Source organism: Oncorhynchus masou, chromosome 18, assembly GCF_036934945.1.
Source record: "Oncorhynchus masou masou isolate Uvic2021 chromosome 18, UVic_Omas_1.1, whole genome shotgun sequence".
Classification (NCBI taxonomy): Eukaryota; Metazoa; Chordata; class Actinopteri; order Salmoniformes; family Salmonidae; genus Oncorhynchus; species Oncorhynchus masou.
Window position 1 is genome coordinate 60,574,003 of NC_088229.1, and position 20,052 is coordinate 60,594,054.

The 20,052-nt window shown below is 43.3% G+C and overlaps 1 protein-coding gene across 1 annotated transcript in view; it reads right to left on the minus strand.

Moving 5' to 3' along the window:
- Positions 1 to 590: 590 nt before the first annotated feature.
- Positions 591 to 20,052, minus strand: part of LOC135505032 (proto-oncogene Wnt-3-like) — a 29,478-nt gene continuing 10,016 nt past the window's right edge. Inside the window, exons 2-4 of the mRNA XM_064924050.1 lie at positions 10,168 to 10,409; positions 6,173 to 6,438; positions 591 to 3,330 (exon numbers count right to left, since the gene is read on the minus strand). Of these exons, the coding sequence (XP_064780122.1) occupies positions 2,851 to 3,330; positions 6,173 to 6,438; positions 10,168 to 10,409 (988 nt within the window). The 3' untranslated portion in view covers positions 591 to 2,850. The remainder of the gene's footprint in view (positions 3,331 to 6,172; positions 6,439 to 10,167; positions 10,410 to 20,052) is intronic.

A 20,052-nucleotide genomic window follows, 5' to 3' on the forward strand; every position in this document is an offset into this window, starting at 1 on the left:
CAAGCTTGGCCACGTGTCTGTAGGCGCTAACCATTTTTGTGAATGGGTAATGTACCTAATAAATCGGCCACTGAGTGTATATATATGTATATTGACCAGATCTATACATTATTTGCTGTGACCAGTGCGCCTTTTGTCCAAAATCTATTTGTAATGAAGTCTTGGACGCTGTAACAAATGTTTTATGGCAAGTTGCAATTGTATTAATGAAGATTTCTTACAGTACTCTTCTGAACATTTTTATAAATATGTGTATTATTGATTGATGCTGCAGATGCAGTGGTAATTTACTTGTCATTCACCTATTATCAGGGGGAAATGAGATGGACCGAGACAAATTAGACATTTCACAGATGTGTCCTCGAGCAGATTGAGACATTCTGATTTATAGTATTGAAAGGATTGTACGATGGATAACTGTATCACAGTTGGGAACACCATCACAGCTTGCCATGTAAGAAATTAGTTCAGTAGTGTTATGTGCAATGCCCATATACATGATTTGGTAAGGAAACGTAGAGGAATCGATGCCCACAAACTGCAATGGTTAGAAAAGTACCTCTGTCTAAGAAGCAAAAGCATGAGCCAATCATTTGTTCTTCAAATATATAATCTTAGTTCAGTCATACAGATATATACATTGTATAATAAATTATATTTATAAAAACATTACATTTTCAGATTATAAAATAAAAAGGGAATTATTAACTTTAAAACCTTTGTACAAAACTTTGGATGTAGCGGTGAGGAAAGGAAGGAACTGAACACAGAAAGGGCCCGTGTAGGGAGAGCCTTTTGGAGGGTGACGCAGATACTAAGCTATGTCACAAAGGGAGGAGTCTACACTACCTAGGTAAGTTGTATTTTTGTTGTTAAATAGAATGAATAGGAAGCACGTAAGACTGTCAGAACATGTTGTGTGGAAACCTCTCACAGGTTGTTCCACTGTTGTGAAGCCAGCATGCCTGCCTGCCATCCCTCTAACCCTAACACCCGTCACTGGAAGCAGCACAAACACACATTCACCTTCACTCACATTGGCTGCGTCCCAAAACACTAAGTAACCCCCCCTACCCTCGTCTCCTTAATTTGTTTCCCACAGATACTTCAAATCTCTGAACAGGATTCCACCATATTGCTTCTCTTGTCAAGACATTTCACATCAGTGGCAATCCAGGGAAGGAGATGAGGAAAGAGGCCTATTGAAGACTATTAGGACACTTTCTGTTCTCTCCCCTCTGGTCTCCACTTGTCATCACATTTCACTGGTGAGAGAAGGGTTTAGCTTAGACAAGGACTTCACAGTATTATGAGGAACATAATGAAATGGACTGTCAGTGTGTTGGATAAATGATCTCATTGTCATAGTATGACTGCTATGAGTAGAATAATTCATTAGCATTAGGCCTATTGCAAGTGCAAAATAAACTGATGACGAATGAATCCAATAAAGTCTCTTATACCTGAACCCTACCTGTTTGTTGTGAATGTTTTGTTCTATATGACATTTAAGCAATGAGACCCGAGGGGTGTGGGATATGGCTAATATACCACAGCTAATGGCTGTTCTTATGTACGACGCAACGCGGAGTGCCTGGACACAGCCCTTAGCCGTGGTATATTGGCCATATATCACAAACCCCAGAGGTTACTTATTGCTATTATAAACTGGTTACTAACATAATTACAGCAGTAGAAATACATGTTTCGTCATACCCGTGGTATACGGTCTGATATACCATGGCTTTCAGCCAATCAGCATTCAGGGCTTCAAACCACCCAGTTTATAATTCATTATAATTTCCTCAAATACTGTAAATCTGTCTTGTTTCATACTCAAGGGGAAATTACAGCAAAACGTCTCTGGTCTGAATGAGATGAACAATCTCCGTTGTGTTACTGTATGTTAGAACGTAACTGGTTAAGACAAGAAGAATGCATTTTCTCTCATAAATAGCAATAGCCAACGTTTCATCACCTCTAGACAGTTCTTGTTCAGCTGAATAGTGCATACGTGCAGAAATGTTCGTTAGTGGAAACGAGTGTGTTTGTTTCCTGCACATGTCCCCTCCTGCATACCACCTCCAGTCCTGGCCCATTGCTAATATTTCAGAAATGTGGGGCTATAAAATCAGGCTCTAGCATATCTTCCAGGCATCAGGCATCCCAGCCAGGCGACAGCTGTAGTTCAGTATCAGTACAGTGTGCAGGGGTTGGGAAAGAGGAGATTTCATCAGCTCAGTAGTTTAGTTTAGGAGGGAAGGGTCCAGTAACAGCCACTCAGTGGGTTCAGTAGTTAAAATGGTAGGTTCCTGGGCTGTTGCTGTGTGTTTAGTACTGTTGGAGAGTTGGTTTAGTTCTCAATAGTCGACCAGCCAGGTGATTGACTGGTGGAATCAGGTGCGAGTTAAAAATATGTCAATTCGATAGCAACGGTCTGGAAAGTCATCGGTTACTGCACAGCCGTGTGTGGGGGAAATAAATAAAGAAGGGGTCATGGCCCAATGGTGCAGGAATGGGAACAGGTCAAACTGACAGCTTGTTCCAAAGGAAATGGGCCCTCCCATATGTCCGTTCGTGGAACTACCTACTCAAATAGAGGAGGAGGATGCAGGGCTTGGAAGAAGGATATGTTTTTTTTTATTACAAGGGTGCAGAAGAATAGAGTTCCAGTACAAAGTGCCATTCCTCATTGGTGCCTGTCTGTCTGTCTGTATATACGCACGGACTGCAGTGTGTGTTTTTGTGTGTCTGCGATGGGCGCTATGGTCCATCATTCTGTCCGTCTGTCCGAGCGAGCGCACTATGGTCCATCATTCTGTCCGTCTGTCCGAGCGAGCGCACAGGCTCTCACTTGCATGTGTGTACGTCGTAGACACGCACACACTCCTGGCAGCTGACGTAGCAGCACCAGTGGAAGATGCAGTGGCACTTCTCCTTTCGCTTCTCAGTCCGGGTGTTGTGGCCCCTGCCGCAGCAGAGCAGGTCACAGCCCTCGATGCCGTGCGAGGACAAGTTGCAGGCACGGTCGCGGGTGCCGAACGAGCCCGTCTCCTGGTTGGGCTCGCAGAAGTTGGGCGAGCCCTCGTAGTAGACCATGTCACGCTCCGTGGGGTGTTTGAAGAAGGCATACTTGGCGCGCAGCGTCTCCACCCAGCCACGCGACTCTCGGTGCTTCTCCACCACCATCTCCGAGGCGCTGTCATACTTGTCTTTCAGGTAGTCACCCAGCATGCGGAAGTCGGGCTGTGCCCACCAGCATGTTTTCACCTCGCAGCTGCCAGACAGGCCATGGCATTTACAGCGAAGGTGCATGTGGTCCAGGATGGTCTGGGGAAAAAGAGAAATAGGGAGAAGGAAACAGTTCAGAAACTGATAGAATAATTTATTTCAGCACAGTGTAAATGTGATATCGATTGGTAGCTTGTCAGTCTACTACCGGAAAGTCCATTTGATTAACTACTCTTAACAATAACCTGGCTAGTGATGACCGACTTGTAGGTTGAAAACAACATGCTACTTGGCTGAGTCTTCAGGTGTAGTTCAGGCAGCTGTGAAACAGAGGCAGGCCTTTGTAGTGTGCAGCAGCTAATTCCCTCAGAAGTCACTGCACTCACCTGAGCAACGCCACCGGCTCTCTTAGCCTTTGTTTAGATTTGCTTAGCTTTAATTCTCTGGCTATATTTAGCTGCAGAATTCCCCCACCTGCGCCGGAAGGCAGGTGCTTGTGGCACCTTTGGGCGAGAGGGGAGTGGGGGCGCTGAGGGGTGGAGGGGTTCTTAGTTCTGACATCATGTCCTGGGCTCGTCTGGCCCCTGGCATCTCCCAGGGGCCCTGGGGGGAAACAATGGAGTGTGAGAGTGCCAGGTGGGGCGACTAGGATCAGGGTGATGGAGAGAGGGAGAGGGGTTGTGTTAGGGCTGCCTGCCGTTTTGCAGCTCCTGTGGGCTCCCTGCTCCTGTCTAGTCAGATCAAAAGGCTGCCTTGTTGCCGTGTGGTCTCTCCAATTGCCCCTCAGCGTGCTGGTGAGGAGTAGCTCGCCAGATATTTCACTGAGCAATGACAGCAACGAGTGATGGTTTAAGTCCAGGCTGATTCCCTTCTCTTCCCCCTCAACTAACTCAGGTTATTTGTCTGTCAGGGAATTTCAGATGGGATGTGAGGCATGAAAGGCAGGGGCAACTTTTTTATATCAGATAATTACCCAGTCTTTCAAGATGAAGTGCTACTTTTCAGGCGGAAACTCACAGAAATGTGGACTGAATTGTAGTCAAATACCGAAATCTTTCCTGTCACAGAATTTGTAATCTGGTACTGTAATGTTTACTGTGGATAATTCCATCCTGTTGCCAAAAAAGTAGATCTTTGTTCATTGTCTTTTTACATTTCTTCAGCTACAAGGCTGGGTGTGTCCAGTATCATTATGTAGTATCATTACATTATGTAGTATCATTACATATCATTATGTAGTGGTGTGTATTAAAGTATATCCACTGCATCCTGCTTGGCTGTGTAGTAAACAGTGTTATGTACAGTTGAAGTCGGAAGTTTACATGCACCTTAGCCAAATACATTTAAACTCAGTTTTTCACAAATCCTGACATTTAATCCTAGAAAAGAATTCCCTGTCTTAGGTCAGTTAGGATCAGCACTTTTTTTAAGAATGTGAAATGTCAAAATAATAGTAGAGAATAATTTATTTCAGCTTTTATTTTCAGCTTTCATCACATTCCCAGTGAGCCAGAAGTTTACATACACTCAATTAGTATTTGGTAACATTGCCTTTAAATAGTTTAACATGTGTCAAACATTTCAGGTAGCCTTCCACAAACTTCCCACAATAAGGTGAGTGAATTTTGGCCCATTCCTCCTGACAGAGCCGGTGTAACTGAGTCAGGTTTGTAAGCCTCCTTGCTTGCACATGCTTTTTCAGTTCTGCCCACAAATGTTCTATAGGATTGCGGTCAGGCCTTTGTGATGGCCACTCCAATAACTTGACTTTGTTGTCCTTAAGCCATTTTGCCACAACTTTGGAAGTATGCTTGAGGTCATTGTCCATTTGGAAGACCCATTTGCAACCAAGCTTTAACTTCTTGACTGATGTCTTAAGATGTTGCTTCAATATATCCACATAATTTTCCATCATGATGCCATCTATTTTGTGAAGTGCACCAGTCGCTCCTGCAGTAAAGCACCCCCACAACATGATGTGGCCACCCCCGTGCTTCATGGTTGGGATGGTGTTCTTCGGCTTGCAAGCCTCCCCCTTTTTCCTCCAAACATAATAATGGTCATTATGGCCAAACAGTTCTATTTTTGTTTCATCAGACCAGAGGACATTTCTCCAAAAAGTATGATCTTTGTCCCCATGTGCAGTTGCAAATCGTAGACTGGCTTTTTTTATGGCGGTTTCCTGCTGAGCGGCCTTTCAGGTTATGCTTATATAGGACCCGTTTTACTGTGGATATAGATACTTTTGTACCTGTTTTCTCCAGCATCTTCACAAGGTCCTTTGCTGTTGTTCTGGGATTGATTTGCACTTTTCACACCAAAGTTCTTTCATCTCTAGGAGACAGAACGCATCTCCTTCCTGAGCGGTATGACAGCTGCGTGGTCCCATGGTGTTTAAACTTGCTTACTATTGTTTGTACAGATGAACTTGGAACCTTCAGGCATTTGGAAATTGCTCCTAAGGATGAACTAGACTTGTGGAGATCTATAAAAACAAATCTGAGGTCTTGGCTGATTTCTTTTGATTTTACCATGATGTCAAGCAAAGAGGCACTGAGTTTGAAGGTAGGCCTTGAAATACATCCACAGGTACACCTTCAATTAGCTTATCAGAAGCTTCTCATGCCATGACATCATTTTCAGTCAACTTAGTGCATGTAAACTTCTGACCCACTGGAATTGTGATACAGTGAATTATAAGTGAAATAATCTGTCTGTAAACAATTGTTGGAAAAATTACTTTGTCATGCACAAAGTAGATGTCCTAACCGACTTGCCAAAACTATAATTTGTTAACAAGACATTTGTGGAGTGGTGGAAAACCTAAGTGAATGTAAACTTCGACTTCTACTGTATGTGTATTTACATTACATATTTACTTTGTATAGTATGTATAACCAATATATCCATTCTAGTAAATCCTCAGTGTAGGCCTATTTACCGTGCGTCCTGCCTCGTTGTTGTGCCGGTTCATAGCAGAGCGTGCATCGGGCCGGTTCTCTCTGGCATCGGCAAACTCTCTGGACACCAGCACCCCGAACTCAGCGTCCTCGCTGCAGCCGCCCCACTTCCAGCCCTCCCCCGGGGGACCCTTATGGTGGGAATCACAGCCACACATGGTGGACGTGCCCTCAGCGCATGACCGCGTTACAGCAAACGCCACGCCCGCAGAGGCGATGGCGTGGACAAACGCCGACTCTCTGGTGGCTAGCGAGAAAAAGGAAGGAGTAAATTCAATCAATTAATCTTTAGTACCATCTTCTTAACAAAACAGTTTCTGCAATCTTCACTGCTGCCAACTTCCATACATCAGTGGTAATGAAAATGACACCCTTGGGCACAAACCTATTAACACAGCTTTTCACCTTCAAGCAGGTATTCATATATCATAGCGATAAATACTTGGTTGACACACAATGTACTGCAAGAATAATGTTTTTCAGGAAAAAAGTCCTTGAGAGGATTTAAAACATTGGGCCCTGATCAGTGTAGAAAACACTGGGTGAAATTCTCTTCACTCTCATCATCTCAACATCTACCATAGAGCTAGGAGATATGGACAAAAATTCATATTGCGATAAATTGACCCATTTTTTGTGGAAACAATAAATCAGCGATCAATTATTTTGGGAAGCGTCGTAGAGATTTTGGAAAGCGTCGTAGAGATGGCTACATGAGACATGTCCCCTAGCTGTGGCATCGCCATATTGTGGCTGGTGTCAGTAGGGCCTAATGCCCAGTGAGATCTCAATGACCTTCTGTCATCCCTGAGGTGTGCTGTTTTGCATTGGAAAGTATTTAAGGAATGTCACCCCCCCCCCCACTCTCCTGCCCCTGTCAGAGCCCACAGGGCTTCTAGGTAGAAACCTTGCAGTGCGTCTGCTTTGCTCCGTGTTTGTGCTGAGAGATGGAGTTACGCCTCTTTTGAACGGAACAACTTATTATGTAACCAGACACCATTGCTTCACAATCGCAGCTCACTTACTGTGTGCTGAGGGCTTACCCATTTCTCTACTGCACCACCTCGCACTGCACACACACCGGCAGGGACACACACACAGAGGGTATGGGGAGGGCCCACTCTGCAATGGAGCCACTGTTAAAGCATTTAGGGAGGCCTAGCCCCTCTAAAACTGACTGCAGTTAGTAGTTCTCTCTACTAAACACCTGCAGGGAAGTTAGTTATTCTACAGTGTAAGGCGATCTACAAGTCTTTGCAGTGTTAATTTTCATGAAACAGAGAGAAAGATAATTGAAAAAAGTTGTCGTTTTGGTCGCTAGGGGACATTTAACGAGCTCATAAAGTTAATTAGCGCTCAACCTTTCATGACGTTATTTTTTGTATTTAAGCCTTTGTTTGATTGAAACCTTATGTGAATGGCTGAATAGAGTCACAGTTCATAATAGGGTGAGAGGTCATATGGCTGTACTGATGGGAAATCCTGAGAAGTGGAAATGTAATATAGTTACTGAACTAACACTAAACATCACCCCTGTTATCTACATGACAACATGTCTCACACAATATCCAATCAGGTAATACATCTGGTAAATATATGGTCACAAAACCATGATTAAAGACAAAGTGCCCACAATCAAAAATGTTTTCCAGTGTGCTTCATTCTAGGTAAACACCGCTAAAACGTAATTTGTGTGCTAAAACCTCAATGTTTGTTTGATTGGATCGCACACACCTCTGGTTGAGAGGCGAGGGGGAGTCCCAGCTAGCCCTGGCAAGCCATGCTGGGCTCTCCACAACGGGGGCTTGTGAGCTGTGGGCCCCGGGAGCTCTGGCTGTCAGCCAAGGCTGCGCTGCTCCTGCTACCTGCTGGGCCCATCAATCCGCCTTTGTTTCCCTTGTGTCACACTAGATTACCCACACAAAGGGCCCAGCGACTCGCGCCCCTGCAGCCCCGCTCTGCCCAGAGTTGGCAATCCCTAAACTCCCCCCCTCCAACACCCTCTCTCCACCACCACCCTGAAACCCCATCCTCCACTACCACCACCACCACCACCACTTTGCACCCTCAACCCCCCATTTTCCGCCTGTAGCCACCACCATAAACACCATAGTGGTTAAGGTGGTGGGGGAATGGTATAGCCACCCTGGTCTGGGACCCCCTCCCTCGTCAACCCCATGCCGTCACTCCCGACTCAGGCTGCCCCCCCCTCCCTCGCCAGCACCCCCTGCCTTCCTTCCACCTCACCCCAACATGCCGGCCTAGGGTAGGTTGGGAGATCCCCTTTCAGCCTGTTTTCATGACAGAGTCAAAAGGGCGTGTGAATGGGGCGTCCGTGGGAGCCGGGCTGTGTGAGGCGCGCACTGGTCTTCAGGCACAGTAGGGGTTGAGCTGAGCCCTCCAGCCCCTTTCTATTGCATGTAATCTCATTTGGCCTTCCCGCTCCCTTTTTTAAAATGTATTTTTAGGAGAGAGATGGAGGTTCACACTGCCCATTCCTGCCCAGATCCCTTTCCCTCTGACACGCAGGCTAATTAATATCCAATCAGCAGCCTCACTCCGCAACACAAAGACCCATCTTCATCATTAGGTATTTAAAGGCCTACTCCGAGCACCCCAGGTTCTGTTTTCTTAGTGCGTTCTGTGCTTTTGTATCAGATTGTTTAAAGCACCCAGTCAGTCTTAAGACCGTTGATGATTAGTATTCACTGTGAAAAGCCTGGCAGATGATCTCCAGTGTATTAACTGTGACAACTGTGTATCAACTGTAATTGTGTGAGCTAATCTTGAAAGATTTACAACACTAACTAACTTTCATGTGTGAAAACATCAACAAGGTTGGGAAGCTCAGAAGAAGACACACAGATTCAAAAGACAAATGTGATGTTGAAGGTAGCGAGATGGATGGACGTCAAATAATCTGTCAGTGCTTGTACCAGCGCTCCTTTCTCACAGCAGTAAGGAAAGGTGTATATTACTGTAATTACCCTGCGGGTCATTTGTCAGTAGGAGCATGTGGAACAGGCAGTGCTCAGCAGCAGAGCAATGGGTTCTTCTATCCCTATGTCAGTTTACGGTACTTACCTCACATTTGTTTACACACCTTGTTTCCCATTTTCTCACTGATATGCAGTGGGGTATAGTACTCAAGTAAAGATACTTTAAAGTAATACCTAAGTAGGTTTTTGGGGTTATATTTTTGACAACTTTACATTCCTAAAGAAAATAATGTACATTCTACTCCATACATTTTCCCTGACACTCAAAAGTACTTGTTACATTTTGAATGCTTAGCAGGACAGGAAAGTTGTTCAATTGACGCACTTAAAGAGAACATCCCTGGTCATCCCTACTGCCTCTTATCTGGCAGACTCACCAAACACAAATGCTTTTTTGTAAATTATGTCTGAGTGTTGGAGTGTGCCCCAGGCTATCCGTAAATTAAAACAACAAGAAAATAGTGCCGTTTGGTTTGCTTAATATAAGGAACGTGAAATGATTTATACTTTTACTTTTGATACTTAAGTACATTTTAGCAATTACATTTAATTTTGATACTTAAGTATATTTAAAACCAAATACTTTTAGACTTGTACTCAAGTAGTATTTTACTGGGTGACTTTCACTTTTACTTGAGTCCTTTTAAATTAAGGTATCTTTACTTTTACTTTTTCCACTACTGCTGATATGTCCCTTTAATCTTTTTATCACCGCTGTGAGAAAAAGTAGTTTCCTCATAGAACCTGCAATCGCCTGTTGAAGTCAGATTAGCTAATCTTTTACTGAGGAGTCAAATTCCATGGTTGTTGTACATCAATGCGTTTTTTTGTATGTTTTATATGGTACTTGGCTGTAATTCATATATCCCAAAGATATCTCAGTTACATCCTTCATATGAATACCTCACTGGTAGTATAGAGGAAAGAGTATATTTGTATTCTTCATACAAACAGTCCTGTTACAGTAGGAGGCCTACCTTTGTCCAGTACGGGCCCAAAGATGGCCAGGTTGTCCTTGATGGTGGTGCAGTTCCAGCGGCGCCCCCTAAACTGGTGCTGGCACTCTTGGATGCCCAGCTTCACGCCCTCGGCCACACTGGGCATGATCTCGATGTAGTTGCGACAGAAGCGCAGCTGCTTGGGCACCAGGCCGGGGATAGAGCCACACAGGATGGGTTGGGAGCCCAGAGACGAGTACTGCTGCCCCAAGGCTAGGGACCTGCAACACAGGGAAGGACGGGGGAGTGTGTCATGTACCTGCCCATCCAGACCTACAGTATATTACTGTCTAGTCTAGCGCCTACCCTACACAGTCTGTCAGTCTATCTGTATCTCCAATCAGCTTTCTAACGAGAAGCCATCTATAGGATCTGCTGCCATTGAGAAAAGAAGGCCCTCCCTGAACTCATTGCCTCAATGGCAGGGAGGGTTATATATGCCAGGGAGACCATCCAGAGGCATATTGTTCAAAGAAAGAAAGCAGATTGCCTCTTGATATACAAAATGAAACTTTTTGTCCCATTGGTTTTAATATATTCTGTGCTCAGAGTTGCTTTTGCAGTAGGTGGGGTTGATTATTGTTTTTCTGTGGGGGTTGGGTTGACTCAGTGAGTGTTTTATTGGCTGCATGAGTGCTTAATGCAGTTGCACTTACAGAAGATAATAGCACCTCTTCATGAAAGGGATATGACCTATTAGTATTGACTTTTCAAAGAGCTCCCTCTTGTTAGCCCCCGCAGATCCTGATGATCCGAAAGATAACACACACTAATCTGTCTCTTAGTTTCTCCTCTAGATAAGACACACACAAACAACACACATGCTCAATTCTCTGTTATTAGCCTAATTTCTGATATGCGATGTGTGTGTGTGTGTTTGTAAGAGTGTGTATGCAGTTAAGTTTGTGCCATGTGTCGTATTGGACATATGGCATTCCTGAAACTCCCTGTGCTTCACCAGCGGGCTGGCAAAGATGTGCCTAAACATGGATTAATCACCACAACGAGACAGCCCAGATCATCCAGGGATGCCAGAAACCATTATAGTTTCATCAAGGTAATTAATTTTAATTGCCTGTTTTTTCTCCTTAGATAAGGGAAGGAGAGGAAAAGGTGATGTTTGCTATGTCCATGTTTTAACATGCTTACTGTGATGACAGGCTCAAACAAAACTGCACCTTCTTGAAGATGCTATGTTTGCCATAAAGTAGTTATGAGATTTTGAGGTTTTATTGTTTATTTATTTGCGAGTGTATGCCACTTTTATAAACATGCCCTTACCTACCTATGCAAAGTGGCGCAATCCACCATGCACCACAACGCATTGCTGCAGATATTAAGTCCTGTAAGCTAAATTGACAGTACTATAATTTAGCAGTAGCTTCTCTCAAGAGACAGAGCATTCATGATCCTTATCCGTTTCATGATATTGTACTGTACTGATTTTTTCATCAGCATACACAGACATTTTAGAGTGTGAGAGAGTGTAAGAGAGGATGTGTGAGAGAGACTGTGTGTGAGAGAGAGAGAGAGAATCATGGGGAACAATCAGTGCTGATCGGATCAGAGCGCCACTCGGGAAGACCTCAGGCCAGCCGCGGGGCGCAACTCTATCACGGCAGCCACTGACTCTGAAAGATGAGCGCCCTGCTGCAACCCACCCCAACACAAAGGCCAAGCCATTGAAGTCAGAGGGAAAAGTTCACAGCTCATGTACGCTTTGCTTTCTCTCCCAGCCACAACCCCCCCACCACCGCCTTCCTCACACTTTTGCTTTTTGATCTCCTTTGGAATACAGGTAAGCATTGTTACAGCAGGCTCCCAGGTTTCACTGCTTGCCAATGGGGCTTACGCACTGAGACAGCAGGCTGAATGGCTTGGCTAGTACTGCAGCTAAGCTGATGGAACATGTGAGACTGTCAACAGTCATCACTGCCTGGCCTGCCACATGTTCATCTTGCACTAACATACCAATAATGTTCAGAAAGATCATGCAATTTCTGGACTAAATAAAGATGGAGGGAAGTGAGGGAAGTGACTAGTTCAAAGTCTTTGCAGTGAGCAGTCCCATCTCAAAAGATTAAAATATGCCCGGTAAAGCTAAAGTCATTTCACCTGCATTCACCCAGGCTTCAAACCGCTAACTCATTTCAATGCTGAGTTTTGTTATTTTAAACACACACTTGAAATATATGTTCGTATTCATAAATATCTGTCGGCCCAATAACAATATCCCAATGATATCAACTGAATAAATAGTTCCATAATATTTCATGTTCCCTTGCACAAAAATAGACCTCTGATTTATGTGCTGGTAATTAGAGAGTGGTCATTTTTTATCTATCCATATTTTTCTGTTATCCAGTAATCTAAGGCCATGTTTACTCAGGCATGAGGGAAGACCTTATAAACTCATCGGCCAATCCCAGAAATGCCACTGAGTTCAAGTGTTGCTGACTTCACTCTGTCTGGAGTGACTGAGTGACTAAGTTGCGTAATTACACAGTCTGCCAGCTGTGCTACTGCCCATTAATCTCCCAACCTGCTATGGGGCGGACCTGAGTTGATGCCCTGGCCCTGCATGGAGCTGCCTGTCGTGGTGGAGCCCATCCCTGGCACCACATAGCCAATCGGCTCGCCCCGTCCCCTTCTGGTACGTTTGCTACTGACGTACCAGTTTCGAAGGCGATGTGTGGATGTCTGATGAAGTCAATTACTTAACCGCAGGAGGGTTTTCTTGTGGACTTAGCGTGTTTAGACTACACGCTGAGGCTCTGCGTCCTCTTTTATTTTGTTTGTAAAGGATGAGCCTCACTTGGTCTGTAATGGACTGACGAGATGAAAGCAAGGGTTGTCTTTGGCTAGGTGCTAATGACAGTCTTAGATCTGAGGAGAAGCCTGTGGGTGCCAGGCATATCACACACACACACACACAGAGACAGAGCGCTGTGCGTATATCACGCTGAGCCGGTCGGCTTTGCCTCGCTTCTTGGAAGCTATGAGCGATGTGTCTCAACCAAGTGGGAGAGGAGCACAAAAGCAGCAGGGCATGGGCTGAGGGAAGCAGAATGCCGGGGGAATCCGCTCTAGGGGAGTAGACAGAGGAGCAGAAACTGCTTGGCAGGTGCATGCCTAGGCAGGTTTGTGACTGTGGGGCCTCCTCTGGCCCTGTGGGGGATTAGTACTGCTGGTTGGGGGTTTTCTCAGTATCAAAAGCAACTCGACATGAGCATATGGGCCACTAGAAACCACAGACACGAAGAAGAGGAGACAAAGGGATTTCACCACAAAGTGCAAAACGGTTGAAATGAAGGACATATCTATCAAGGCTATTTTCACAGGGGCAAAGCCTCTGAAGGTTCGGATTCTGCTCCATATGTATTTTATGAAGGTTTGCTTCACCACTCCCTTAGCTGCTGAATAACCTTTGATTCAATCAGTATGTGTGGCTAGAATATTTTGCCGCTATCTCTGTGGGAGGTCTAAATCACTGGGGTCAAAATGTCATACCTGTCTAAGAGCAGACTTTCCCTTTGTGACAGCCAGGTACTCCATGCCCAGAGGCACAGAAAACACTTTGCGACCCTCTGAACCACTTTAAGCATGACACCTGACCTCATTGCCTTGAGCTTGGTGGCATGTAGGAGCAGTTTGAAGTTCATGACCAGCTAGGCCTCCTATCCTATCATCACTTTAACCTCCAGTCATGCATTCAGCTCAACACCAGTCAAGGAAAATGACCTAAAATGTGTAGTCATCTTAATCTCTCCAATAGTATAAAGCCAATGTCAACTGTAACATGTGCAATCACTCAGTTGTATTAGGCCTATATGCTTACTTTGTAAAGTGAGTGGGCATATTCCTGAAAATGATGTCCCTATGACAGTGCTGTTATACCATGTTGACAACTTTTTTCCTCAATAGGCCTAGGCTACAACTCATCCCATTCTCTATCATTTGAATGTAGCCATGTGAAGGGGATAACTAAGCAAGCTATCTCAATTCACCAATATTGTTGTTAGTTTGTCATCCATCTATCCAGTAATAGGCCTATAAAAGAACAGGACACTGTGACTATGTAGTTGCTGTTTTAAATTGCTTCAGTCATTGTATTAGTAGACACATTTGAATTATTTAGGATTTCCAATAATGTTAAAGTCACTGCTGAACTCACCATTTTGTTGGAGCCTTCATCAGGAGGAACACTTCTGGAACTAGACTTGTGGTTGCTTGGTCCATTATTGCTCAAGTTTACTTGTTGATGTAAATAGCCTACACGTTTTTCACAGCGCAGAAAATGCCAGTCATGTTGTCAACGAGTTAACATAACTTCCGCCAACATGGCGCCCCATTTAGACCTTCACCATTTGTACGTTGCTAACTTTAATCTTGTAAAGGTTTACCAAACATATATCATATCAAAGAGAGTCGCCACTATGTGATATTTCAAAAACACAACAAGAGCAAACCGACACGAATTATCTAGACCGGCAGGACAGATAGCCGTTCTGTCAGTAAAACAGTCTCGTGCTGTTCCTCTTCTTCCCGCGCCTTGTTACCGATTGTAATCTTTTCGCGTGATGTTGCCTACACTAAAATACACCACAAGTTGTAACTTTTGGCAATGAAAAGTTATCAGGTAAGATCCATGCAATGTTACAGGGCTGGGGATTCGGTTTTCAGTTAATAGATGGACAATTTAATTCCTGAATCTATGCTAATGCATGCCTGGTTTTAGGCTAGCCTAGGCTACTCACACGTGCTACACACATGCAACAATGAAGACGTTGAATGGAGAGCAGCAATTATGCTCAACAAGCTGTCAAACTCCCTTTAGCTTGAGTAAAGTGCAGGTAGGCTAGGCTACTTAACTGCAGTAACCAACATTTCCAGGAGGGGTATTGCTAATGTCTTCTGACTGAGTTGCAATCGGCAAAAATGCAACGTTTGCCCATGGCACTATGACCATAATGGGGCCTAGGAAGAGAGAGCAAACCAGATAGGGAGAGAAGGATTAGAGAAAACCAGCCTGTCACAATCCATCCCTCTATGCATTATTCCCCAGGCACTGTTCAAAGCTTCATGGAAAATAGGGTGATGTGTGCCTGTGTAGAGGGGATGGCTCTGTTGCTACTTGTACTCAAAGGCTTTACTCCTATCATGCCATGCATTTAGGTGCACACATGGTTACCCTGTCATAGTTACTGTACAGTGCTTTTTCTGCATAGAAAAGTAAGTCAAAACAGTAAAAAATAAAATAAATAATAAATAAACAATTTACGGGATGGTAAAACGTTTTTAGTGTTAACTTAAACGACTACAATCAGATATAGATTATGTAGAGAAGGGCTATTCCACAGTAACAGAATTACGCTGAGACTCAGATTTTTCACTTTTAAAATATGCCAAACAAAAACTATTGATTGCCAAGTTAAACAAACCATACAACTCTATGCACAAAGACTACTTGGAACAATTTCCACTGAGAATTTTACAAAAACACATTTACTGGAAGCACTGTGCAGAAACAAATTTGGTAGCAGAATTTCTGTCAAAATCTCCCTCAGGATTTATGCAACCACATTTTCCATGTATATGCTCCGAATTAAGATTACAAGATGTCTGCAAAAAGAACGGGGTGTCAGCTATGATATGACACCTTGAGTTTAAAAAAATCTATTTTGGTTATTGAACTACAGTAAGTGAAGTGGATTAACACCTGGTAACGGAATTACGGTAACAGAATTAAATTATGGGTCCCTGATCTGTACCATACTGAAATGCATAATTATGAATGTTATTCTCTTCATAGTGATGTAGCCGGAATAGGTACACAAAAGGTAGAAAAATGTAATAACCTCCTTTGCATGTTTGGGTATTATTCTACTCACGGGTTAATATTCTAATGAGCTCTGTCCCCAAACAATACCAAATTTGGTTGGTCTGGACCGTAAAAATCTGTACCAATCATAGACGTCTATGTTTCAAAAGTTTGGGCATCACAGTACAGTACAGTTTATTTGTTTATTAGGATATCCATTAGATTTGCAAAAGCAGCAGCTACTCTTCCTGGGGTCCATAAAAAAACACAAAACATGAAAAGTAACAAAACACTGATAGACAAGGAGTGCCATACAAATGTAAAATACGACGATATACAAACAATGCAACTGAAACATAATACAAACAATACAACAACAACAACAATAATGTGTGTGTTAGAGTGTGTCTGTGTGTGTGTCTGTTTTGAGCCAGCTGCTGCTTTCATTCTTTGCGGCACTTAACCATTTTAATGGACAGTAATCAAGAAGGGACAAGACCAGCGCTAGTACAGTTCATTTTTGTGTAAAAAAAACACAACATGTATTTTAATAACAGACACACCCCTCGCCATCTTCACAACAACTTTGTCAATATGATTTGACCATGATAATTGACCATTCAATGATATACCTAGGAGTTTAGGTTTCTCAACTTGCTTAATGGGTGTGCTGCCCTTTATGTACAACTCAAGTTAAGGTTTAGGTTTTAGAGAACGTTTTGAACCAAATACAATGCTTTTAGTTTTAGATATATCTAAGACCAATTTATTAATAATCACCCATTCTGATACTGACTGTAGCTCCTTATTTAGCATTTCAGTGAGCTCACTGGCTTTGGGTGCTGACATGTGGTGTCATCCATACACATAGTCATTCTAGCTTTGAGTAAGACCAGTGGCAAATCATTTGTAAAAATAGAGAAGAGTGAAGGCCCAAGGGAACTGCCCTGAGGGACACCACAGAGAAGCTTCCATTGAATAATACTCTATGGATTCTATTAGTTAAATAACTCTCCAACAATGTGATTTGTTTTTTTTTATAACAATGTATTATCAATAACTTCAAAAGCTGCACTGAAATCTAAGAATACAGCTCCAACTATCAAATATATTATCAATTTATTTTAATCAATCATCAGTCAGTGCAGTACAAGTTTAGTGCCCTTTTCTATATGCATGCTGAAAGTCAGTAGTTAACTTGTTATCTGAAAATTAGCATTGTATTTGGTCAAACACAATCCTCTCCATCAGTTTACTTAGAACAGACATACACTCCTTTAAGCTTTTATTAAAGATGATGCAAATAGATAACGCAAATAGGGGTGGCAATTCAGTCTGCTATCATTCTCAATAGTTTCTATGCCTGGTGGCTTATTATTATTATTATTATTATTATTGTTGATGGATAATCACCACCTTCCGGAGACACCTGAAACCCCACCTCTTCAAGGAATACCTAGGATAGGATAAGTAATCCTTCTCACCACCCCCCCTTAATGATTTAGATGCACTATTGTAAAGTGGCTGTTCCACTGGATGTCAGAAGGTGAATTCACCAATTTGTAAGTCGCTCTGGATAAGAGCGTCTGCTAAATGACTTAAATGTAAATGTAAATGTAATAACAATAGTTTTCCACCTCTACCACACTAACTTGTCAAAATTCTAAAAAGCGATCCTTCTCTTTCATTATTAGATATTTTGTACAAAAATAAACAATATATACAAAAGTATGTGGTCACCCCTTCAAATTTGTGTATTCTGCTATTTCAGCCACACCCCTTACTGACAGGTGTATAAAATCGAGCACACAACCATGCAATCTCCATATACAAACGTTGGCAGTAGAATTGCCTTACGGTGACTTTCTACGTGGCCCCGTCATAGGATGCCACCTTTCCAACAAGTCAGTGTTTTCAAATTTCTGCCCTGTTAGAGGCAACGGCCAACTGTAAGTGCTGTTATTGCGAAGTGGAAACATCTAGGAGCAACAACGGCTCAGCTGTGAAGTGGTAGGCCACACAAGCTCACAGAACGGGACCGCCGAGTGCTGAAGCGCATAGTGCGTAAACATCGTCTGTCCTTGGTTGCAACACTCACTACCAAGTTCCAAACTACCTCTGGAAGCAACATCAGCACAATAACTGGTCATCGGGAGCTTCATGAAATCACCATGCGCAATGCCAAGTATCGGCTAGAGTGGTGTAAAGCTCGTCACCATTGGACTCTGGAGCAATGGAAATGCTTTCTCTGGAGTGATGAATCACGCTTCACCATCTAGTAGTCCGACTGACTAATCTGGGTTTGGCGTATGCCAGGAGAACGCTACCTGCCCCCAGCATGTAATGACCTTCTAGATGATTCTGTGCTTCCAACTTTGTGGCAACAGGGAAGGCTCTTTCCTGTTTCAGCATGACAATTCCCGCATGCAAAGTGAGGTCCATACAGAAATGGTTTGTCCAGATCTGTGTGAAAGACTTGACTGGCCTGCACAGAGCCCTGACGTCAACCCCATCTAACATCTTTGCGATGAATTGGAACGCAGACTGCGAGCCAGGCCTAATCGCCCAACATCAGTGCCCAACCTCACAAATGCTCTTGTGGCTGAATTGAAGCAAGTTCCAGAAGAAATGTTCCAACATTTAGTGGAAAGCCTTCCCAGAAGAGTGGAGGCTGTTATAGCAGCAAAGGGGTGACCAACTCCATATTAATGCCCATGGTTTTGGAATGAGATGTTCAACAAGCATGTGTCCACATACTTTTGGTCATGTAGTGTAGCTTCAAGAGCTTTGTCCAAATACTGAGGGCAGATTTAAACAGCAACAAACAGCAAGGATTTAGACAGCCACTAGCCCAGGATAATTCACTGTCCCAGCCACAAGGGCTAACCGCGTTATGGCCTGTGTTCAAGCTTTTAAGGAAACGTTGCTATCTGGTTAGCTAGTTAGCAGCAAGGCTAGCTGCTACGCCCAGCAGCTCTTCAAACTTTTGGTTGGCTGGATCCCTGGACAGATATAGCGGTCTCAGCAACTGAGGCTGGATCCCTGGACAGATATAGCGGACTCAGCAACTGAGGCTGGATCCCTGCACAGATATAGCGGTCTCAGCAACTGAGGCTGGATCCCTGGACAGATATAGCGGTCCCAGCAACTGCGGCTAACCGCGTCACGGGAAACAAATTCAAAAGGTAGCTAACAACTGTATTGTACTGACCTACTTTTCTTTACTGTGCTGTTCAAACTTGTGAAATAGACGTCTATGATTGGTTTAAATTTGGACTGACCCAATTTCAACAATTTTTCAACGTCCATGGACGTCCAGTGTCGTTCGGTGCTCAGTTGGTGAGTGGGCTGGTTACAGTGTATGGAAAGAGAGGGAGCTCATGGGTAGGTGTCAGTAAGAGCCGGGAGAAATTATGTTAACTGGAGAGAGTGAGAAGAGAGACAGGGAGAGAGAGGGAGGGGTTGTCCAGACTGTTTTCAGACTCTTGATTTGACCACCTAGCGACAGAAAAATAAAGAAAATTGTTATGAGCTGAACCAAACTGTATGCCAGTGGAAAGGAGAACAGTAGCAGGTGACCCAATTGTGGTGTGTGACTACTATGAATTCCCATTGTTGCCAATTCAGTTGTAGCCATTCTTTTACAGATTATTTTGGTCATTCTATTACCAACTTAATAAATCATAAACCAAATTGTTATCAGTAAAAACACTATAACAAATTGATAGGTCTACATTTACTTGTTACTTCTGTGAACTTTCATTGTCTTCCCTCCTCATGAGAGAAATTGAAAAATATTGATGTGTTTTGATGTATTTCTAATGCCTTTTAATACTTTTTCTGATAGATGTTCCTTTTCCTAAACCATTGCTTATTCCTAAATTGTCAGATGGAAAATGGTTGTAATGTATATACTGTATGCCTTCATTTCTCAAACATGTAGACTTTGCTTTCATTTGACACCAAATTTGATGTGCTCCTATGAACGTCACATGTTAGTGCTCTTGTTTTCTTTTCTCAAAGAAACGCACAAAATATTATTA